General features: G+C 38.5%; 1 protein-coding gene across 5 annotated transcripts in view; it reads right to left on the bottom strand.

Moving 5' to 3' along the window:
* Nucleotides 1-25729, bottom strand: part of CTNNA3 (catenin alpha 3) — a 374030-nt gene that overhangs the window by 141956 nt on the left and 206345 nt on the right. For all 5 annotated transcript variants that reach the window (XR_013775088.1, XM_079312299.1, XM_079312296.1 and 2 more), the window contains 2 exons: nucleotides 14563-14643; nucleotides 9507-9659 (listed from right to left, as the gene is read on the bottom strand). Coding sequence is in view for 4 of the 5 variants with exons in the window: in XM_079312299.1 (XP_079168425.1) it covers nucleotides 9507-9659; nucleotides 14563-14643 (234 nt within the window). In the remaining variant the exon portion in view is untranslated. The remainder of the gene's footprint in view (nucleotides 1-9506; nucleotides 9660-14562; nucleotides 14644-25729) is intronic.

Here is a 25729-nt window from a genome sequence, read left to right as displayed (position 1 = left end):
AATGAAAATCTGCTTCCCATTCATAAATATTGATCGTGCTCAGAAGAGCTTATCTTATTTACAAAAATGACATCCCAATCTGCTGACAGATACAATTTAGTCCCAAAATGCTGACCACTGTTCTGCATCCACATCTCCATATGCTAGCTGCTCCACAGTCTGATGCTCTCTGAAGCAGAAAGGCACACTGGAGTTCTGTGCCTGCAGATCCCATTGTGCACAGGGACCCTGTATCCTCAGGGCAGCTGCTGTGCACACTCCTGAACGACTAACAGACAAACTGTACCACAAAAATACATATGAGGATATATGCTACAGCCCACAGTCTCCAACTGCTATTTTGACATATATGATCACACTACTGCAAGTATATTATGGGTTAAAGAAGAGCAGTAAGAGCAAAAGCAACAGCAAAAAAATGACAAGCCCTTGACTTGGATCTTACATCTGAGGATGAAAACCCTTAGCACTGAACAACCTGAAACTAAAAACTTCCACATAACAGGATTCATGCTTCTTGTCTTCCGATTATACTCCAAAGGAAAATGATAAAAAATTCTGCTGTCTTCTGATACTTTGAAAGTTAATAAAGATGTTTCAGTAATCTCTCAGTTTGACCTCTACACGTGCAGTTTTGAAGTTTTGCCATTGTCAGAAGTAGTTTTGTTTTTCAATAGCTCAGTAAAATCAATATTAAAAAAAGAGGCAATAAAGGATTAAAACGCTATTTTTATTTTGTGTTTACCAGTCTGGGATTAAAACTGATAGAAATAGGAGGAGTGCTGAGAATACTCAATTCCCTATTGTCTTTGAAGGTGGTAGAAAGAAATCAGAGTCTTCCAATTGACAGGACTTTGTACATGCAGTACTTTGATACATAAGGCAAAATTAAAGGATTGTTAAATCCATTTTAGATGAAGCTGCAATCTGACAGGAAGCTATGCAAGTGTGCACAGGATATCAAATCAGGGGGGTTGTTGGTTTTCAGAGTTCAAGTAGTTTCATTTCCATGGACCTTAGCTCCAGGTAAAACCTCAGTAAGGTTAAAAGAATGCAGTCCTTAAGCACTGGATGTTCAGAGGTAAAAGTAACAGCTGCCACAGGCTGCTTCACAGTTGGTTGTTGTACACTCAGGGAAGTACAAGGGTGAGATGATTTGTTCAGGATGTTTTTGTTGCATCTTCCAGACTCATGGAAAGTTGTTCTCAACTCAATTTTCTGGGTCACCATATTAAAATTTGATGTAGAAAGACGTCAAAATCAGACAAGGTGGTGAATAAGAGCTATCAACTTTTAGATGCATGCCAATAAAACAGACTGAAATGGGAGAGTTTCTCCATTGTACTTAAAGAGAAATATTTACTGTTTGTACAGAAAATAATTAGCAACCTGTTAGATTTAGCAGATTCCATGCTAAAACTGACTTTTGGCAGAGCTGTTTTCCATAAGAGGCAGACACAGACAGCTTTAGTTCAAGAGCCAGTGGCTGTGTTTTACCTTTTGGGAGAAAGGAAGAGTTTTGTTGAGCATGTTTATTAATTTCTTGTCAATATTACTTTTGGTTACCAGATACTTACTATTATTTCCACTGTCCTCAGTTTTACAAACATTTTGCAAATGAACCACAAATGCAGAACACATTTCATTTTACCATACATGAGTTCTTCCATATTGTTTGCCAAAATGGCATTGTAATTCTAATAGCATTGAACAAAAAATAATTTTTGATCTATGTATATCTAAAACCTCAATTTCCTTATAGAAATAGAAACATATGCCTTTTTATAACTCAAGGGCTTTTCTCCTTTACAGCTTTTAACTTAATTTTTTTAAATGTTCTCTTAAGGAGAATGATGAAATGCACATCACCTTCAACAGATGTCCATTTTTTGCACTGGAAATTTCTGTATTAACTTGCAAACTGGCTTTTTGAGCAACACTCAAGTGTCTTGCTCACCTCTGCTGCTCTGTATCTACACATCAGAGCTCTGATGCACTTTAATATATGTGCTGTTTGTGACTGTTCCTTGTTTGTAGTCCCAGAAGCCAGCACTGTCACACTGCAATACAGGCAAACCTGAAAAACTGGCAAGAATCAGGCCACAGGCTGAAGTGTCAAATGCATGTATCAGCAGATATGAAGTCAGTATTATTAGATCAAAGGACAGAGAAGGTGTATTCATGTACCAGGAGAAGGGATGAAGAACACAAAGTTCATTTCATCATCACCTCCACTTCTATTAAATCTCTGCCTCTGCTTGGTATAGCTGATCTTTAAACACCGCAGTGGGAGATTGGCATCTGTGCCAAGAGAAAAGATAATCAGAAGATTCTTCCCTGCTCCCATCAAATTCCTTTTTTAATCTCCAGTTCAGGCAGCCTATCACTCCTCCTCTCAGGAAGCATTACATCTCAGTGATGGATCAGCTCAGGAGAACAGTCTGTCAGCTTCCCCAAACAAGAAACTGCCACTTGCACAGGTCCTGCTCTTCTCCTCGTGTAGATGGGGCATTTCAGTCTCTTGTTACCTGTGTTTTGTTCACTCTTTCATATTTGTTATCTCAATGGCAGAATTTGCTTTGGTCTTTGGTAAAGTGAACCAGAGGCCAGAACACTCCAGTCACTAAAAGCAGGTGTGTCTTACAGGGGACTAGAAAGTACACCTTAAAGCTTTTCCTTATTATTTTGCCTTCATTTTCATAATTTAAAATAGTGTTTATATTCAGAGATAATTTTGAAGTGTCCTAGAAGATTCTTTGAAAATGTTTCCATACAATCAAATATTTCAACTAGATTTGCAATTTAATCACGTTTAAAATGAAAAAGTCTTTCAAAGCAAAACCTCAATGTGTCAAATCTGAAAGTATATCATCTTCATATTTTGAAATATTTTTCAAAATTGCTGCATTTTAATATGGAATTCCCATTAATTACCAGCTTTTTCTAAAAAAAAAAGTTTGAAGATTTTTTTTAAGCCAAAGCTCACAAAGAAAGACTTAGACTACAGAGAAAATCTTAACCCAAATCTTTTTTCATCCTGCAATATATTCTAGGGTTTTTTTCAGTGTTACATAATCAATATTCAGACTTAGAAGGATTTGATGCAGTATATGAGGAACATAAGGCACTGCAGCCTAAAATAACCTCCATCAGAAGAATGTTTAACATGACCCTTGGTGCTCATCAAAATCCTTCAGCAGCTGAGTGTTCATTTCATATGTGGGAAGTGTCCAATATCATAGCCAAAGTGGGCAGCTAATGCAGTTTGGGGGCTTTTTTACTATGTAACTAGGACTATTCTGCTTCCTCCACATGCCTGAATGCAGCTCCCATTTAAACTGAGACACTGGTGTGTGCAATTCCTGTGCAGCTCTGGCAGTGCCAGGATGGTATCCACGGGATCTCAAATCCACTGTCTGAGCTTTTCCCAGACTAGTGCTGGCCACAAAGCCCAGCTGATGCTCCTGGGAAGTGTGGCTGACACCCCAAGCCTGTCACTTTTACCTGCAGGCAGAGCCTCCAGGCTAGGAGCACAGAGTCTTTAAAGAACTCAGCAGAGAGAAAACCTGAGAACATAGGAAAGAAGATATTTAGTTGCTACTACCTCGGGAAATGTTCTCACCCCAGAGCTGGTATGATCTTCAGTCTTTCCATTTCACTGATGTTTTGTGCCTCACTGAATTTATATACATGCTTCTGAATTGTGTTACTTTGTCATGTCTTAAATCAATTTCTGAATCTTAAATCAATTTCAACTTCCAAATGCTAGTTCAGAAGGGAGATTGGTAAGAGATCTCACTGCTCAAGCCGATTTACAGAGGTCACTGCCCTATGAAGATACTGTTTGTTTCTTAAATTCCACTGTGAGCAGTGAGTCAGTGACATAGCATTTTACCTTAGGAAATTCACATTTCCTATTCAAAAAGGGGGAAAAAGTATCTTCTTTCTCAAGACTTGTTATTTCTATTAGAGAATTCTTCATTTTCAGATTAAAACAGAAACTGCAGAAAAGCTCTCTTGATATTTTAAGCAGTACTTCTAATTTCCACACCAAATTACCTGTTAGATCAACCTTTGTGAGATGAACTTCTGCTTTTATAATATCCAACTCAGTCTATTGTGTTTATATACAAAACATTTCATAATCTACTCTTCAAGCATTCTTGATCTTTTAAAAACAGATTCAAAAACTGCCCTCAAATACAGAATATGCCTCATTAAAACTGCTGTGCAAAGCATAAGAAAATGCAGCATAATGCATGTCTCTAAATAGACCAGCAGTCAGCTCTCAAAGTATAAATCAAATCACTTCTGTCATCTAAAAATTAGGCATCCACACTAAACTAATCATTTAGTCAAAGAAGAAACAGGCACTTTATGTAATCAAGAGAAATCTTCAGAAAATCTTTATCTTGGGTTGAGAGTCAATAGGATAGATAAGGTTTTAAATTGAAAAAAGGCCAACACAATAAAAGCTCAGAATACCAGCTTGAATTTAACTCTGAAAGAAGACAAAACAAGCAAACCTCAGAGGAGTGATAGTGGTGGGTGGGGAGTACAGGCCTGCATTATGACTACAGGTTTTAAACTGAGAACAAAATGCTTCAACTGGAAATAACACAAATATCAATGGTTTGTTTTATTTAAAAATGGACTTACAGCCTAGTCCTGTAACATCAAAATAATTTCATTATTATCACCTCTGGACTTGCTGACTGCAATAATGAAGTCCATTCTTATGTGACTGCAGATCTGGCTACACAAATACACAGGTCTTTGTGGTCTAGATTCAGAAACTTCCTTCATAAATTTCTGCAATCAAGTGAAATATTGTGACAGGAAAATTAAACACTGATGGTTTAATCAATATGGCAACAACAGCATATTTATCACTGAGCCACAGAACATTAACAAAGGATATATGTGAGTAGGCAATACCACTGTGCTGATTCAAATCTCTGCTCACTGATTATTTTGAGAACGCACTATCAGCTCTTTTGATAGGTTGTTCTGCCTTCACTTTCAAATGACTAAGATCAAATTCAGCTTTGGTGCACACTAATACCATCAGCCCAGCTCAACAGCTGCTCTGAAGCCTGCCAAGTGAGTGGAACATGTTCAGCTGGAGCACTGACAGGCTAGAGCTGAGACACTGCTTTTTATAGGAGACTCACTGAAGCTGAACTTGTGATTGGAGTCAGGAAAGCCTACATTTTTTTAAAAAACACTTTTTCCTTAATTTGGAGAGAATTAAACTTCAGCATTCATTACACAGGTGATTTCACAGCATATATCTTCAAGTGCAACAAGCTACCTTCATAAAATGAAAAGGAAATAGTCATAAATCTTCCTCGTGTCATAAATATCTTTTAGAAGAGCAGTAATGAACACCCCTGTTTTCACATATGAAAGCAATGGAAGAAAGAAAGATCTGGACTACTGACTGTACTGTGTGTGAGATTCAGGCATGTGATGCCAGACTCCTCCAAGAATTTGGGTGGCTGAGTAACCAGTAAATTCCCTGGTGATTCAGACAGATTAGCATTACTTGTTTCAGCCTCAGGAACAAATCAGGAAATTGGGAGAAAGCTATGAGCCAGGAATCTTCTTGCAATCACAATGTCTGCATTAACTTCTTATAAATTTGGTTTACATATGATTTAACAAGTTATTAGGAGCAGTAAATATAATAAAATATAATAAAACTAATGAAGATTTGCAAAAGGATGTCATGGTACTAGAGGACTAAATGGTAACAGAGATGGAATTCAGTCTAGAGAGATTAAAAGTGAGTCATTTTGTGAGGAAATAACCAATATTTTCTCTGATTCTATAAAATACCTTGACTGAATGTATTAGCATGTACAGTTCTGCCCTCCCACCTCATGGGCTGCAGGTGCTGGAAAAGGTACATGGAAGGGAGCAAGGTGATCTTTTTGTGGCTTGCAAATAAGGAAATTTTTAAAAGACCAGAAATACTTTGAAAACAACTCAAAAAAAAAAAAAAAAAAAAAAGAAAGAATAAGTGGCATGGAGAAGGAAAATGGGGACTGGTGTTCATTTTCTCGTCTGGTACCAGAATTCAGAGAGAGCAGAAGAAAAGATCATGTGAGGGTTTCACAGACACTTCTCTACACAACACATATTCAGGGTGTGAAATCTTTACCACAGGATGCTTGAGGTGTCAAAGGTTTGCAGTGGGCTCAGACCCACATCTGGACTGCTCCACAGGCAGAAACAAAGCACACTGAGAATGCAAGTGGGTTTTTCCTTAGCTTTTGTTCCCCTAGACAAGACCTAGGGATTGCCAGCATCTGAGCTGGTTCTCACCTCTCAAAGCTTGCCTGCTAAACAAGGTACTGTGTATTTAGCAATGTGGGCAGTCTTACTTGATCACTGTCCTTTGCTCTGTCATCTGCTGCCCACAAGCCACCCAACTCCCTAGGGGTCACAGCTACACCTAGAAGGTAAAAACCTGCTTTCATAGTCGTATTCCAAAAGCCTGGTGTCATCTTCCTCACCACCAGCCTTCTGTGGTACAGTTACTGTTCTGTGTCTTTTTTTACAACATTTTTCTTAGTTGTTCAGCTTTTAAAACGTTTGAACAACACCTGTTTTCTCTTAGTACTCCATAGCCAGGTACATAGCACCCATGATGTGGCATTTCAATACTTAGATTATTTTCAGTAGCAGAGATGAAGCCCATTTCTGCAACAGCGCACATGACTGGCTTTTGGAGTTGTATTCATAACCTCTAAGTTGTAAGGGAATTGCTTTGTTGGCTCTTGTATCAGTGCAGGGGACAGACAAACAAAGAATGTGAGGCCTCCCCTGCAAACGTGCAGATCATACCTCCCATTTAAGAGCCCCCTAATGAAATAAAAACATGCTTGGGAACTTTCTCCTAAATTACAGGGATTTTATACTGGATTGCATCTAGAATTAACCTGTCATCCAACTCCAAATGTTGCAGAGAGCAGAAAACCATGCTGTGAAACACTTCCCTGGCTAAAGGCTGGGCATCTGTCCCAAAGGGGACAAGTGGTACATTAGGATTTTCACTGAGAAACATAAATTTTGTAATAAATAAAGGGATAATAGAAATAGCAAGGATCCAAAGGCAACTCATCTCCTTTTATCTGTCCTGCCCTTCTGGCAGAATCAGGCTCCCTGCTTTGGGTAGCACTTTTACCTGATTTCTACAACACATGCATTTTCCATGGCCCCGTGCTCAGCTCCAAGCCTGTTTGCCATGTCTCAGCTCTGAAGTATGTGTATGTTGAAGTGCATATCCTTCTGAAGACCACAACTAGTCAGATCCAAATCTGTCTATACCATTTCCCTTGAGAAATTAAAGCAGGAATGCTCCATTATATCAATTTAAAAATACATCTATTCTCAGCTTAATATGGTTTGGGCCACTAAAACCCAAATATGCTTTCAGTTGGAACTGCTCTAATGCATTTAAAAGCTATTACATCTACATAAATTTAATTGGTATTAAACATTCCCCCAAACAGGTGCCATATTTCTCTCTCTTATATGATGCTGTTGGAAATGATTGAATTTTTCTTAAAAATGAGATAAATCTGTTTATCTCCACAAAGCCCCTTTGTGGCCACTTGCTTAGCTGTTAATGTTTTTTTAAATTTTTGGGTTTTTTCACCTTAGATGGGCTCACAGTTGATGGATGCAGTACAAGTACCACCTAATTAATTTGCTGGAGAGTTTAGGAGTTGATAAATACAGTTTATCAAAAAGCCATCAATCAAGCTCTTGCTTAGACACACTGGTAAGGGCATTAAACCAATGCAAGCAACTTTTAAATAAGATACTTAGTTCTACTAGATATTCAGAAGATAACATGAAGTAAAAGTTTGAAGTCACTGAAGTTAATTTTAAATAGCAACCCACGATATAACCCCCAGTAAAGTGACATTTGGAACAACTAATTCAACAATAGGAGGTGGCACTGTGTACAGTCTCTCTTTGGAATAAGTTTTCTTCACTGTAGGCAGCACATTGAGTCACAGCATAAATACAAATATAAATATGTATACACATATATAAATATAAATATGTATTCACACATGCAGCAAGATCAGCCTGTGGGTTTTCCAGGCAGTGAATCTGTGCAGCCATCAGTCTCTCCAATCACACACCCACACTCATGGGCAGCTAGTCCTTGCATTTGGGACACAAATTCACACCTATGAAAGCAAACCAATCCTGGATTTTAGGTTTATGTCCTCTAAAATGAATCATGATTTGGGTATTTCAGCTGGACTCAGAAATTCAGTCAAGTTATTTGATCTTCAGGGATCACCTGTTCTTTCTTAAAATGAAGTCACTTCAGGATGGTTGAGCTTCAGTATTAAAAATCAGAAAAGCTTGCAACTTGGAGATTGTGTTTCAGCTGTCAATTGATTTTGCAGCATGGTCAAAATCAGATACTCTTGTAAATCAAAGAATAAGAACTATTCTTATTCTTAATCCCATGACCATGAAGAGAAATGTAAATGCAATACGCTACTTTTACTTTAGCTCTTTGCCTATTTTTCTTTCATTATCTCTAGATCACTCAAGATTAATTATTAATTCTGAGCCAAATAGTTCTCCTAAGTAAATTTTCAGCTGCAGAATGAATTCATTGATTTTTTCCCCATTTTTGCATTACTGCCCACAAAAGCACCAAAAGCTAAAAAACCCCACAAAAATCACTAATGTGCTCCTTCCAGGCACTTGAGATAATCTTGCTGTGAATTTCTGACTTTAGCATTCCAGCAGTGCTCCAAGCTCCAGTTCAAACGACTTTAGGTCAGTGCATATTTGGTCATATTTGCAGGACTGATTGTCCAGCCTAGGAAAATCTCCCCCCAGTTGTATTTGCAGATCACTTAAGAGCTGAAGAGGAATCACTCATAAGCACTAAGGAAGCACATCCTTTAGAAATGAATCCCAGTCTCCAGTGTATGCAGGGGTTCACTCAGCATACAGGCAGGAGCTGGGCTCCTGATGCTTGTGGGTCCTTCCCAGCTGGGGATTCAATGGTTCTGCCACTGGGCTCCTGGCTCCAGGCTGTGTCAGAGCCCCACTGTCCCTCAGCAGATCACTGCACAGCTCACAGACTTCTCCAGGGACAAAGCTGGCAAATGACTGGCACTGACAAGGTGGCTCCTGTACTTTGGGCAGCACTAACACTCCCAGAAACACACATTTAGTCAGCTTCCCACTGAACACCTGGGTGGAAAGGCTTGTACTCAAGGTTTCTCAAATTACAATTCCACACCATCTAATTTCAATGCAATGAAATGCTATACAAGTACTAAGCCCTCTGTCTTACTACATACCATTATAGGAAAATGGGAGTACATTTACCCAAGGTCACTTACTTTACTGAAATGCCAGCCTTAAACATTTCTTGATATCTGCCAGCAAAGGGAGTATTCAGTGGCAAGTCACTCACACCATATATTCCAGGAAAACTGCAATTCCATCAAACATACCTCCACAAGCCTGCTGGTATGTTCTCGAAATATGGCAGCATATTCCTTTATTTCTTTCTCTCTTCCATTTTTAGCAGCTTCAATGAGAACTAGCAGTGGAACAGTGGTGTCTAAGAAGGAGTCTGAGATGTGATCTATAATGGCTTTCCGGAGCTGCAAAAAAAGCAGTGCATCAGTACCTGCTAATTGGAGTAGTCATTAAAGCCTGCTGTAATTACTGTCCATTCCTATTTATAACATAAACACATACACACTGTATTCCTGCATTATTTGCACCACAGGTCTGAAATCTGTGGCAGCTACAATTTATGTATTATACAGAAAATTATATTTAATTGTGAGAACAACTTCAATATGCCACTAGGTAAATATGCCTGCCTGTAAGTGTTTGTACAGATAAACACTACAACATGTACTGGTTCTCTTGAAATCAAGGGAGCCAAGCAAATATTCCCCTTCCTTGATAAATAGGCTACTTAAGTGATTCCACATGAGAAAAATCAGTTTGCCCAGACCTCATATCTCCTGGGTATTCTCCCTTGTAATTCAAATGCCAAGGGAGTAGGCTATTTAATTTTACAAAGAAGATATTAATTTAATCATGTTTGTACTCACAGAATAGCTACATCCCATGATTTCATAATTGCAAGATTAGCCCAGTACATTCTTCCTGGGGAAGCCACCAACACGGTCTGGCTTGCAGAATGGCAGCCTTCATGGTAATTATGTCAATGAGATTACTGATTGTGCCCCCTGATAATGTATTAATAGAGCAAAAAGATCTATAAATGAGGCTGGAGTTCAATTTTCTCTGCTTAAATTAATTGTTCTTGAACTTCTAACCTAAATTATTGAAGAAGTCTAACATTGTGCTGTAAATTACCTGTCTTAAATTAGGCCTCACAGAAGCTTGTAACCAATCACTTGGACATGACTTCAGAGGTTATTCTGCATGTTACCTACAAGTGACAGCTGTTCATTTAGAGCATACAGCACTACAGCAAACATACCAACTGGAGCAATACATGAAATGCAACTTAATTATGGAATGCACTGAATTGCCTACTCTAAATCCACTATTTTTACAATATATAAAAATGATACTGATTGGAACAGAAAAGGACACTAAATGTTTTTAAGCTCATCACACTGTTCCAAAGCACTGTTTTCACTGGGCATTTTGCTCCAATGTATCTGTGTGCAAACTCAGTAGAAGTACCAGGGTCTCCAGTAGTACCAGTAGTTCTTCAACCAGGAGGAAAACAGAAAAACAGCACACTCCTTTTGCTGCTGCTGTGTTTGTTAAGTAGGGCAGTGACCATGCACAGCAGAAACAATAGTGGAGCTTATCAGACAAGATCTGGATGTGAATTCCACCACTAGCTTTTGGATAGCCTCAGCACCTGAAGTCAGCTCTCCCTGAGCCACCAGAGGGACAGACAAACCTTCCACACAATACAGGCAATTTATGTCTGGAATGGTTTCTTTGTCTTCTAACCTACTATAGCCTATCACATCAGGATAGACTACCTGGATACACTCTGTGTTCTGCAAAGTAATTTACAAAGACAGAGACTGTGGGATTCCAATACAAAATTGGATTTCTTACATTCTCAGCTTTATTCAGGCTGGAATTTAAACAAAAAATGCTATTGGAAAGTAGAATGCAGAAGTTTTTTTACTAGAAATAAAATACATTGAACTTCCAGTCCTGCCAAGTTGCCTGAAATTTCTCTGTTGTAAAGGCCCCACTGAAGAAAACAGATATTATTCCTGCTTAAAATTAGGTACATGAATGTGACCTTGAAGAGTCACAGATTAAAAATTAAAGATTTCACTTTACAAAAAGCAACAAAAAGTTGTGGAACCATCATATCCGTGTCTAAGTCACGTTTGTGGTGAGCTCAATATACCCGACTGCAAACCAGCAGCCTCATTTTCTCTCTCATTGCATAATTCTTTGCTTTTCCCTGGTTTTCTTGGCTTAAATAGCCTTTCACACAGAAATTATCATTACTATTTTGTTCTAAGAAATGCTTTATCCTGCAATTCTGCAGCAAATTGCATTTTCTTCAAAAAAACCCAAAGATAATGCTGTGTCTTTGCTGAACGCAAACAAGTTTCAAATTATGTTGCAGCTCTGCAAAGGAATACATGAAGTTGCACAGGATGGCTTGTGTAGCATTAAAGGACAAAGAAATACAACATAGAAAAAGAAGGAAAAGACAAAAAAAAAAAATAAAAGGAGTATCTGAGGCAATATCTATTTATTTTCATGTTAATCCTAACAAGCATTTCTTCCATGACTCAGTAAGTCTGTTTGTGACTCTGGCCACCTGTAGGGCAAAATGCTGAAAGCTAAGTAGCCAGAAGGGAGGTGTATAAACAAAGAATAGCACCAGCAGTACCAGCACACAATGCTAGGGAAGTTATGGTGCTATAATTAAACTTTTTCTCTTATTTTTAAGTGAAAGAGACACCATCAGAAGAGGGAAAGCAGGGGGAGGATGATGTCTGAAAAATTGTTTTCTTCTTAAGATGCAAGGTCATACCCTTTGAGCAGACTGCTACAGAAGCATAGGGAATTTTTGTTTTGATATCAAAATGCATTAAAAAATAGCACAGGAGCGTGTTGTTTATAAAACATGGGACATAAGGTTGTCTAAAGCAGTGGAGGGTAGAGAAAAAAATGCCAGCAGCTGTTTGCAACACTATTCAACATCAGTACTGATGAGCAGAGAAAATTCCCTTTGCCTCTGCTTGCCTCTTGCCTTACCAGACTGTCCTGGCAGAAGTCCTGGACAAACTTCTGAGCAGTTATTCCTGAGGGATCTCCCTTTGCTGTTCCAAAGGGGAGCCATCTCTTTTGTGTCCAAAACCAGCTACCCATTATGAAGAAGATACATGAAAATATAGGAATATCACCAGGAATAACATTTATTAGAACAACCAACCAGCCAGAAGTGCAGAAAAACCACAGGAGAAATATCTGTGCAGTCCATTAATGCTGCACTGGGAAAGAACTGGGAGGCAAGAACTGAGTATGGTAATTTCACATATCTACAAATTTGAATGAATGGGCAATTCCTTCCTAAATATTGGTCCAGCTCTCCTCAGCAGGGAAGGAGTGATGCAGGTAAAACTGCACACACAGAAATGGCATGCACATCTCCAGCACAATACAAGTCAAAATCAAAACAAAGCAGAAAATTTAAAATCCCCAGAAGTACTGGCCAAGCTCCTGAAATGAATGCAAATAACTTTCTTTGAAAAGCCTGAGAGTTTTTACAGATCCCAGAACACCCTGCTCTGGGGACAGCTACTGCCTTCAGCCTTGCCAGACACAACCTTCTTTCACTGCCCTTGCTCTGGTGTGCAGAGGGGCTCCAAAGGGGCCATGGCATAACCCACAGCCAGGCTGTGGCTGGGACAGCACCTCCCTGATGGTTTGGTTTATTGGGTACTACTGAAGAGATTTTAAAAACACAGCTTTGTAAGGTTTCATCTTGAACCCCAGTTTTGCATGGCTGAAAGCAGAGTACACTGCACACCACAGCCCTGAATCCACCAGAGCACCTGACACAATACCAGCAATGGTACACAGTTTCATTTAAAAATGAAGTATTATAAAAGCTGTAAGAGTAGAGCAAACAACAATTTTCATGTTTCTTGTAAAATTGCTGGGAGACAGAATAATGAATGTTCGTAAGTGAAAGCAAATAAGACTCTACTGCAGTGTCTGCAGGCACAAAATTCACAATTTCATGTCTCCCAGATCAGGAATTAGGCATGCAGTAAGCACTCTTCCTAAAACAATTCTTATGCAATTCATATATATGAACACAGAATTGGAGGAAATAGATAAAATATTTCTTATAAATGCTTTCCAGTGGGAAAAAATGTCAAGAAGCACAGAGCTGTTCTGGTAAGAGAAAATTACTGGTTCTGGATTGACTATAAATTGAGCATGATTACATTCAGGCTGAACATTTTCCAAAGGTTTACAGAAAGACACAAATTGAATTAGTTAACAGCTTTTAACCACTGTAACAGAGTCAATAAAGTGTTTTAAGCTGGAGTTTAATTAACTCATGGAAGGAAATGAATGGAAGGGTTCCTAGACACACTGAGCTGGTGATGCAGGTCTCTGCACAGAACACATCTTGGACAGGAGGTAAGCAGAAACTGCATAGCTACTTAGTTGTGAACACTGCATCTATATAATATTCTTTTCATTTTTTAGGGCTTCCCCTGGCTGATTATGGGAGCATGAAGGAATTGATTCCTCACCTTGAAGCAGAAGCTGGCTTGCAAGGCTGAACACAAAGTTGGGAGGTATAGTATTCCATCAGGGAGTTGATGAACAGCCCAATGGGGTTGGAGACAGGATGAAAGACGTGTACCTGTGTTCTGTGTGCCTGTAAATCTTCATATACTTGGTTGGGGCAGCCTGGCTGAAAGAACTACTGACTTTCTAGGGGTTTTCTTTCTGGAAGGGCACATTATACACTTCCAGCATAATCTGCAGTTTTCTCAAAGATGTTTACTGCAGAGAAAGGGGGTAAACACAGCTGTTGTCTACTGCCAACCTTGTGCCCTTCACTGAAGCTGTGGGTTCTGGTCCTTTTCTCACATTAGTTTTAGGACTAGCTTTAGGGATGGGAAATGGGGGGTAGACTGCACTGGGCATTCCAAGGACCCTCCTGTATAGTAAGAGTTCTCCCAACTGTAAAGATCCAACATAGTGACTCAGTAGTTCCTTCAAGGTGTCTGTTCCAACAACCAGTAACAATTCAAACTTACTGAAAATTAAACAAATCTGGATGGCCAGAGTACATTACTGATACAGATATATATTCATCCAGTATCATTTGGCAGAGTTTTCTCCCAGAGTTTTGAAAACTGGTATGTAAATACTCTGTGGAATGGTGCAATTGGTATCAATACATTTTTATTGTGGAAAAAAAATCTTATTTTCAAAATGCATAAGCTGAAATTAGGGAATTGGAAAAGAATCCCTCAAGATTTTGTACCTTTCACTTGCCCAGGTGCTCACCTGTCTGCGGAGGTCTCTGGTCTTCTTGCACATAGCATCTATGGCAACATTCAAGGCATTGCTCCTCTCTGCCTTGTCAGTCTGCAATCAAAGGGACAGAAAACAATCAGTGCTTGTCTGGGATCCCTCAGCCAGCACTTTCTTTGTGTCCCCGGTGCATCAGAACATCTGATCAATCATACTTGCTGAAGGACTTTTCAAATTTTTCATACAGTTCAAGAGCCAGTACCACAATATCCACAGAATGCCAATTTGTGTTGTTAAGCGTAATTTGCTGAATCAAAACATGGTTTAGAAGCAGTATACAGGAACAAAATCAACACTTAACTTCTGAATTGCTGTAATACTCCCAGTGTAATCAACAACATGAATAGAACCATGATCATAGTGGTGATGGTGATGATGACGATAGTGATGATGATGATTAATAACAGTAATAACAACAACAACAACAATATTGATGGAAATCCATTTATACCCTATTCCTGTGAAAAATAATGTTCTCTCTCTACAAACAATGCATAAATTCAGGTGCCCACAAGGCAGTTTGGTTATGCTGTATTCTGCAGTGTTCATTATTTCCTTCTGTAAAACAGAATGGTGAATTTCAAAATGTCCAAGATGTTGCAATGCAAACACTGTCCATGAAATGGCAATCTCTTAATTCCACAGCACATTCATCCTCAGCATCTAGAAGATTGAGTTCTTGGTATATTTGAGAGGTCTGAAGAGAATCAGCTTTACTTTCCACCAATTTTTATCTTTTTATTCCCACCTATAAGCCAAGTGCTTCTACCACCATTACCTATTTGAAAAGTGCACTTCACACCTCACTGGACCCTCAGCCTTGTTTCCCTACAATATTACCATCATACTTCTGTGCTGACTAGCTGGTTTGAATTTCTTTTTTCCTGTTAGTACAGGAACTACATGAAGATCCAAATGCCTGATGAAATTTGTTTGCCTAAAGCAAGCAATCATTGCTCACAACCTTGGACTGCCCTGGTCTAAAGGAAAGAACCACAAATAGTGGTGCTTCACACAGAATCAGCAACATGACATTTACAGCACAAAGAACCAGACTCTCAGAAATGCTAAGCAATAGCTGTGTACACCAACCACAGGATCTGGACTTCGTTGGCCAAACACTAGGAAGTCTCTATTGTGAACATGGCTGTCTCATTTTATAAATAACATTAAAATTAATATGAAAGTGGTAATCTCTTGGTAGACACCAGGAGTATAAACTTGTTATCTATGTATCATACTTCTATCAGTTATTTCCTTGCTAAAGAAACCTGTGAACAGAACAATATGCTTAATATTAAAACAAAGACTAGAGGTGGCAAGAAAAGAACTCTCAAAATTAAATGTGTAATGTCATAAATGCCTTGAAATTATTAGCACATTCTCTATCAACTGAAAGGAAAAACTGCATTAGAAATTGAGCTTGTATTTTCAGGGAGATTTAGAAAATCTCCTATGACCTTCTATCTCTGAAGCTGCCTATATTCTCTGCAGAGAACAAATGATCAAAACCAGGTCTTGGAGAAAGGTCTGAACTTCACCTTAAAACCTTCAAGGAATCCCTGGAGGTGGACACTCACTTTTGTTCCACAGCAATGCCATCATTTCTTGTACCAAGGCTTGCACAGCAACCAAGGTAAATAATGATCTCTCTATGATGCTTTGCAAGTCTTGTCAACCTTGACAACAAAATGATCCCTTCTGAACTGCCAGGTAAACAAGGCCAGGAAAAAGTCTGTGAATACAACCCAGCTTATCCCTATGCATTTTCAGACTATGAGAATGTTCTGGCATACCCTTTGAGAGCTCTATATTTAAAGCCTGTTTTTCTACAATGACAAAATCATTGTAAAATATTGGAATATTTTCTCAAACTCTCTGGTAATCTATAACTTCAAAGATGGCCACTAATGATACAACTGGCTCTAAACTAACTTCAATCTTTGAAGCAGCTAATATGAAATAACCTCAGGCAGCACGTGACATAAAATATTGAACAGTGAACAAGTTTAAAATACTTTATTTTCAAATTCTTAACATAATAGTCAATGTCTAGAAAGCAAATCTAGCTACAAACGAAGTTATTCTTCTCAGCCCAGAGCTACACGACATGATTGCTCTCTTGAATAACCAAAAATCAGCAGATGTGATGTTTTAAAACCATTGTCTGTGGAAATGCTGGCACATGAAAACCAAAGGTGACCTGAACACCTCCATACTCAGCAGAGTGCTGCTGTCTCACCCTCCAGAGATGGAACCCACATGTCTGTAGCTGAACTACTCCACATCTGCTTGGCAATTAAATCCTTCTTGTTACTGCTGTATTTCAGAACAAGCCTATCCTGAAGTAACTCCTTCTTGTACAGAGCAACTAAAGTAGGAAAAGGGTTAGGAAAATTATGCACATTATTCTGGGTCTGGATTTTAAAAATCAGGCAGTTGAGCCTTTCAGTTATCCTGCACTCACCTACTGTTTTTTTCCTGTAAAATATATGTAATAGCAGCTATATGGCTCCCTTGTGAAGATCTTAAAAGCAATATCCAGTTCCTATTTCGATGCTTTTTTAACATTTGAAACATTTTTCAAGCACTAAGTCACAGTGTTATTAATATTCCACTGAGTGAACAGAAGTATTTTTAATTAACACTGGATACCCTCAAGATAAATGCTGGGTACTGCAAATAATACAGGCCATCTATTTCACACACTGGCAAACAACATTAGTTGAATGTATCAAAACCCACATGTGCAGCAAATCTTTCCTGCTGGATTTCCATTCAGAGCAGACTGTCAGCTGCAGCACAGGGCCATGTCCCCTGGTTTTGATGGAGTTCAATAACAGCAGCAGGGACTGTGACCTTCCCAGGCACTGCAGACCCCTGCACCCCAAGGTGCACAGGTGCACCCCATGGCAGCCTTGCAGGACTCAGGAACAAGGCCCAGCCAAGCCTCTGTGGGAACATGCAACAGACTGCAGGAACTGCACAAGATCCAGACTTTGTCAGGTTGATCTTGAACGAAGCACTGCACAGATACTCTGAAAAGGGTTTTAGTTTCACTTTCTTGATACTCCTGAAGGCCCATAAATGTTTGCCTGGCAATTGCACTGATCAGTAGATTATAAGGAAGATATGGGCAGAACTATCTAGGTGATCATCTAATCTCTTCCAGTATGTAGGCTAATAAATATTCCCATATTTCAAGGTCTGCTGCCAGAAATTAAGCACATGTGTTTTTTTCATGGGATGTCTCTGCTCCCATATAGTCATTGTACAATCTTAGGAGAAATAACTAGAAAAAAAAAATTCCAATCTACTAGCATGATTTCCATTGTTTATCCCACAATGACAGAGTGGTTTGGGTTGGAACTGATTTTAAAGCCCATCTCAATCCAACCCCCTGGGTTTGGGCCTGGCCTTGGGCGCTGCCAGGGATCCAGGGCAGCCACAGCTGCTCTGGGTACCCTGTGCCAGGGCCTGCCCACCCTGCCAGGGAACAATTCCTTGCCTGTACTGATCTGTACCTGCCCTCTGTCAATTGTCTCCAGCAACTGCACCACTGCACCATGACTCTGTGATAAACAGCTTTTGATAGAGTTCTGTGTATCCAAGAACTGCTTTAGTTAATAAAAGACTAGCACATTTATCAAAATCAGTTCTCTATGAAAATATTAAAAAAAGAAGCCAAGCTAAAAGGTAAACACCAATCAATACTACAATAACTTAATAAATGTCAGAGCTCGAATTAAATGACTGTTTCAGCCTGTGATGACTGAAAATAATCCTAGGCTCAGCAATTAGAGAGTACTGTACATTGCAACTTAATTTTAAAATACCCAAAAAATAAACTCTCACACTCAGGTAGGACATTAAAGCAAAGTCACAGCCTCTATAGAGACACCAAGCATTTTATGTCTGTTGTTACAATTTAGCATGTTACATATAATGATTTTTTTGAATATGGACTTTATAAATGGTTCTTCTTTTGATTAATAAAGTCACTTTGAATTCTAATCAAAACCATAAGATTATGAGAAAATTGTATAAAAAGCAATATTACAATTTATTTTGCATGCTGAAAAAATTTTGTCATTACTTGGGACATTTCCACACCTCAAGTTTCTCTGCAATGACAAGATTCTTTTTTTCATACAGCTTATAGAAACCTTGATCTTTCAAATCCTGTTGTGGAACCCAACATAAAGACATCTACAAGCATCTGTCTCAAAAGCCCCAAAGAAGCCCAGAAGCCTGTAAAAGGGAAGATCCAGTTCAATCCTGTTGCAGCCTTCATTTATCCCAGCTGGTTCACAGCTGCCAGAATCAGTTAACACCATGCTTCAGCCATCAGTAACTAAATAAAATGAACACCCCTTCCTACATTCTTCACTGGGAGGGGACAAAGGATTTGTCACCTTGATGGTCACACAAAGAGAAAAATCCAAGTTGTCTGGCTATGTGGGAAATACCAAGTGTGGGGCAGAACCTCCTTGTATTCCTTTCTACCAGTCTGGATACCTCTAGGCCCTGGGATTTGTCCCTTTAATACAGGATTAATTTAAATATTATTTTACCCTTCAGCTTTTCATCTTGTTCCTCAAAGTGCAATGTCCAAGTAAAAACCAAGATTGATGTTGGAGGTGCCATGTCTCTTAAATACCCCAGAACTAAACAATGACCTCCAAACCTGCAGAACACAGAACCAGTCTGTTGAGCTGGAACTCAGAAATGAACTGGTTGATTACACTCCTTTCCAAGTATGCCTCATGCTTTCAAACAAGATGTTTTAAAGGCCTCTTGGCTCCCCATCCTAGAAGTGTCCAGAAATAATTCTTTGAGCACAAGCAACCCCATTGAAACATGGAACTATTTAGATGCATGAACAATTATATGCACAGCATTCACTGCCTGAGAAATCTCTTATATGAACATTTCAGAAATTATTCAAGGAATCCTCTGACAAGGCAGTTAAGGCAGAACCTGACATTTCTGACATTTTCCCTTTGAAAAGGTAAAAGCTCCCAGGCCTTTTCATACAGCATTTCAAAGCCTATTTTACAGTACATCAAAAGCCTGGAAAAGGGAAATTAATGTAGAAGTACATTTATTACCTTTCTTTTTTAATATGGGAAACACAAATGAATAACCCACAAGCACTTTAGGTTGAAAATCACTACTCCACTCAGTGACAGAGATTCCCTGCTCTAACACACCCACCCCAGTGTGATTTTTTTAAAGACACCTGGCTCAAGAAAACCTATTTCTGTGACAAACAGGTAAGCATATATTGTAAAAAGGGGTATGGAAAATCATATGCAAGCGAGCAAATAAGGACTCTTTCATGTGGAACTGTTTCTCATTACAGACAGGGCTTTTTCCTCAACAGCTTCAGTATGAGATTGTCATTTTCCTCCTCTTCAAGCCCTTATGGAATACTCCCTATGGATCTAATGCTGTGAGATGTGAAGTACCTCATAAGAAATTAATTACCTCAACCTCCACTGCTACAACTGGAGTACTAAGGGCTCTCCTTCCTGTGTCAATTACTCTCTTCCAATCAATATGCAGGAACAGCCTGGAATTTAAAGCCTCTCAGCACAAACCTTTTTTGGCACTCAGTTACATATATTTTGTAATACTGCAAAAGCAAATTTCAAATTTCATTCTAGACAAGTACACATAAAACAGCCTAAAAAAACCAGAATTCAGAATGCATAACCCGTTAATTATTAGAAAAAACACCCAAACACTGAAACTTGCAGATCCCAATTAATCCTAAAATCTCAGAAAGAATTGTGTTGCTGGAATATGTATAATATTGCACATTTTAATTCACTCTCCAAAACACCGGTGTCAGTCAGCTGAAGGTGTGGAGGGTGGCCAGGTTGTCTCAAAGGACATAGCTGGGATCTTTGTCCCTGGGATAATCAATTCTCTTTAAAGTGACTGGGATCCAGTCATAAGAGAAGATGAGGAATCTTCACTATTCTGAATTTTTCCTGTTTCTTTCTGATACATAAGACAAATATCTACTTACATCAGTTTTTCTCCTACTGTGTCATATTGGGAATATTAGAGAAGTTCAGCTTGACCCCAAAGTGATCCTGAAAAACCACCCATACTTTTGTAGTCCTCATCTGGGGAGAAGTGTCTTGGGAAGTGCATGTACTGCAGAGCAAATACAACCATCATTTACTAACCATCATCATTACTACTTCTAATGCAAAAACCAAACACCACAGGCACTTCATATTTGAAATATGACACTCTTAAAACTTGGCAGAGAAACTTAAAGGCCAGGAGTATTTTTTTGTTGTTGTTGTTTATATTTCAACTCCAGGTCTACCGGAGCAATCAGCCAGGAGTATAAACAACATTAAATTTCTTTTAATCAGATGTTACTGTCATTCACAGATGATGCAGGAAGGAAAGGCAAACATAAGTAGAAATAGAGCAATACTATTGAACTGACAGCAAGAAGTATACTTGAGGGTAATCTGCCTTTTACTAAGAAGCAATTTTCTAAGTTTCTAGTATGGAAGTTTTTAATTGAATATCCATCTACCTTTCACCAAAGTGTGCTGGCAGTTTTACAGCAGGAAAATAGAAAATTAGTTGGAGAAAATCTCATTCTACTGCAGCAGAATAAGAGTTTTCTGTGATGAACTATCATATAAATTGCTTGGAGATTATATGCTGCTATGAGAAAGAGGAAGGGGATAGAGGGAGAAGAAAATTCAAAATAAAATATAGCAGAGTTGCTGAGACAGTCCTTCTCATCCAGATTGTTTAAAAGTCTTAGCTGTACTCTAAATCTGAAAGTTATGGTCTTAAACAGCAGCCATAAATAGGAAAAAATGTCCAGCAGCAAGGTGCTCACGTTCTGCCATACCTAGGGACAGACTGAGTTAGTGCAGGCTCCAAAGTGGCACAGCAAAGGCACATCCTGCATTTTTCAAGGAATCAAACACAAGCTTACTGTGCTTCTGAGCTGGTATTTTAATGCACAATGTGCTACACAAATAGATTCCTGTAGACTTCAGAGGAATGTAACAGCACTCAAATCAAACATCATTATAAATACATATACATGTATTATATATTTTAAAATATATAGGGTGACTAAAAAATTGTATTTCTAAAAAAAATCTTCCAAGTCCTCATAGCCACTCCATGCCATCCAGTACCCTCATGCTTTTTCCTTATATTGCCACTGTATGAAAGAGTAGCATGGAGAGATAAGGAAGGTAGAACAGGAAAATTAAGAACTTGACACACTCATTATTCTGGGAAAATCTCTGTGATACTGTTCATAATCACTCCTAGAACAGACATGCAGTGATACTTCTTTTAACAGAAAACCAAAGCACACTTTTTTATCACACCGGATGAATAATGAAGATTGATTTCCCTGATTTTCACTCCCACATAATTTAACATTTCTGTGGAGTTTCCCACAAGGAAGCAGGTAGATATAAATATGAGTGGACCCATGACAGAAACCTTGGAAAATAGGAACTTATCCAAGACCTCAGCTCTGACCCAGGAGAGCTTGGTGATTCCAAATGGATGTGGCTCTGTTCAAAACTGTACTTCTAAATAAAAGTTAAATGCTGAACCCCAAACAGACCAAAAATGTAATTCCATTTAATTATGTATTAATTGTATTAGTTAATCCCTTTCTAATCCAGAGTAATTAATTTAATTTAACAGCCTGCTGTGATGCAGTATGTGAATCTAGGAGGCTGGGAGGCACTGCAGCATGTGCAGGGAATGAAAGTCCAGCTTTCAGGGAGAGGACTAAGTCAGGTTGTCAAATTTACACATTTCAGCTGGACACTCCCCAGCATCCTGTGTGCACAGTGAATCTAGGATGTGTGAATTCCTGGGATACTTGCCCAATCTGTGGAGGAATATAAGGAAAGTGAGAGAACACAGGAGGTTTGGGGGATCATCATAGCAAATGGCAGCTGATGCCATCACCTCACTGGGTGAATTCAGTCACTCCTGAACAAAACCTACCCCTATTTAAAAGCAACACAATGAAACTAGAAGCTCATGACTAAATGTTTCAAATACTCAACTGTTATTTAAAAATTCACTATTGTCAGCTTGAGAAGATCTACTCTAGCTCAGAAAGTTTCTGTTGTTAGCACTTGCAAGGGAATGAACACAAAAGATTGGTAGAAGAGCACCTGAGTGATGCTTTTACACTGAAAAGCCATTTACTCAGCAGATGGATTTGGAGAGTGAGGAATCAGTGCATTACTTGGGCCCTTAGATTAGACTCTTGAAGATCCTGGGGTCCTGTGCTACAAAAGAGAAAAAAAACCCCAATTTGTTAAAAGTAGCAGCTACCAAATGGAACAAGGGAGGCTGTATGTGATGGCATGCAGGGAAGACAACTGAAAATTACAGTTTCCTGCAGGGCTGGGGCCTGCAGAACCCTGCATGAGACCCGGAGAATCTGCTATTCAGGGCATATTCCTCTGCAGTCCTATGCAGAAATTCCCCAGGCATTTCCCCTATTTATTTTTACACAGAAAAACCCCCAAATATACCTGTGGAAACATTCAAACTCAGCATGCTATATTTCTGATATGCCAACACAGCAATCATACTTCATGTGGGAAGTTCATTTTCTGCAGGACTTCTGCCTTAAACATTGTAGAGAATTTTTGTCTAACTTAAAAATGTGAAGTTTCATGTTATTTTTTTTTAACTATTCACATCTCCCATTAGCCAAGGAATTAATTTATTATAAATGAACCTAAATTTTCATATAATTGTTATCAGGTATATGGAAGAACATAGCAAAAAATGAAAGGAGAAACATAGACTTCTAGACATAACTAGAACAGAATCAGTAGAAAAGTCATTAGGAATCATGTTGCATAAAGGAAAAATATTATAGAGCTCAAAGACCTTTTTCCCTTTAAGATTTATATTAAATCCTTCAACTTTCAATGAAATAAATTAAATACTTGGCTGAAATCTAATTAGTAACCTGTTCTTGCTGTAAATGTGTGTTACTGAATTTCATGTGAAGTTTAAGAAATGTTTAAAATATAGTCAGAAGATTAAAAGCAAAAGGTTAAATAGGATCTCCATAAATATGGTTCCCTAGTTGTAATGTACATGAAAATTCAAACATTTACAGTTCGCATTTCTATATAAATGCATGTAAGATCTACTTATATTAAAGAAATATTCAGGTTGTGTGGACCTGTAATAAAGGTCTTAAAAGACCTGCTGTTTGCATACCCTAGAAGTGGGCACATTCCATACCCCAGTGTGTCAGATATTTCTATATTCTATATAGAAATGCATCTCTTACAGACTGGGATATTTCATACCCCAGTGTATAAGGCAATTCCATACCCCAGTGTGTCAGATATTTTTATATCTGTCTATATATGTCAGATATATTCTATATAGAAATGCATCTCTTACATACTGGGATATTCTATTCCCCAGTGTGTCAGATATTTCCATATTCTATATATTCTGTATCTCTAACAGACTGGGATATTCTACACCCCCGTGTAGAAGGTAATGCCATACCCCAGTGTGTAAGACCTAAAATCACAAGGAGAATTGTCTGTTTGTTTGTGAGGGAGAAAGAAGTGGAATCACTTCAAATATCAATCATTTACAAAAGTATAAAACACATTAAAAGGCCCAGTGCTGAAAGTGGAGCTTCAATTTGGCATCATCTTCTGTATACAAATAAATACACTTTCAAATGCATTTGTTGTATGTAATAGACTTCAGAGTGCCACACTTCCAGACTGTCACAACAAGCACTGCTGAAAACAAAGGCTGGAAACCTCCTTTATTAACTCACTAAACTTTTAACACAGAAAGTATATATTTAAACACCTGTTTTTCAGGGATATTCAAAGATGCCATAAGTTCATTTTTAATTAGAGTACATCTTCCAAAGTAGACAAAATACCTCTTCAATCACATGACAATAATATATATTCAAAACAAGTAAAAATAATCCTTGAACAAAACTACATTAATGGGATCCAAAAAAACACAAGAACAATTGTAGATGAAAAGGCTTTGTATCAAATAGTGCTTATAGCCTAAGAGAAAATGGCCATCATAGTAAACCATAGCACTTAAAGCACAATGCTGATGTGACACCGTGTCTGCAAAGAATGTTAATAAGAGCAAAATCAAAATCATAAAAGAATGAGAATGGGAAGGCTAAGCAAAAAAGGCAAAGCAAATATTCCAGGCAAGGTTTCCTCTGTAATTACAAAAAAGAAATTAAATTATGAATTATGGAAGAGTTGTTTCCTACTCAGAAGGCATGAGAGAGAAGGATACATGGAACTGAAATGAGTGTGCAGAACCAGGGCTTAGTTTTGCTTGCTTAAGACTATCAAACTGCAGCTCATGATTCTTTTAAGGATACTGATACACTTCTAGACTCATCCATAACAACAGTAAATTAAATAACACATGTTTTTGCTACATTCAGTAGACCTCAGATGGGCATAGCACATAAAGGTGCTGCAGGCACACAGACATTAAGCCTGTGATAGCAGAGCATGTGCCAACTAAAAGGTTCTCTGGCTTTGGAGGAGTCCCGTCAAATCTCTCAGCATACCTGCTCGTGCCCTGAGTGATCAGGAAACACTGGAGCTATGTCTGATTTACACCAGCCTGAGGAAAAGGAGAAAGGAACCTTGTGTTGTAAATTACACAGTCAAACAGGATCACTTCATGTACCCCATACAGGCCATGTCCAAACCCAACTGCTGACAGATGTCCAACAGAATGTGCTTTCATTAAACCATCATGGTAATCCCATGGGATTTGCAAGCATGTAAAAAACAAAGCATTGTCTCTATTAAATTAGTCACATTTAAAGCAATCCTGGTAGATAGAGGCTACAGGAACCAGGACAAACCAACTTTTAAAACATGTCATTTAAATGCACCATAAGCAGCACAACAGCAGTGCTCTGAGAAGTCCCTGACAATGTATGGGCAATGTGGATTGGGACCCTCTGGGTAGTCTTATCCATTTTCAAGAGATTTTGAGAGGGAAGAAGGTTACTGTAGTGCCTGCAAAAACCTAAAGTGCAGGTGCATACTTACCCTGCAGAAGCTCAAAAAATGAT

Source organism: Erithacus rubecula (assembly GCF_903797595.1).
Source record: "Erithacus rubecula genome assembly, chromosome: 9".
Lineage (NCBI taxonomy): Eukaryota > Metazoa > Chordata > Aves > Passeriformes > Muscicapidae > Erithacus > Erithacus rubecula.
This window is presented reverse-complemented; position numbering and strand designations above follow the sequence as displayed.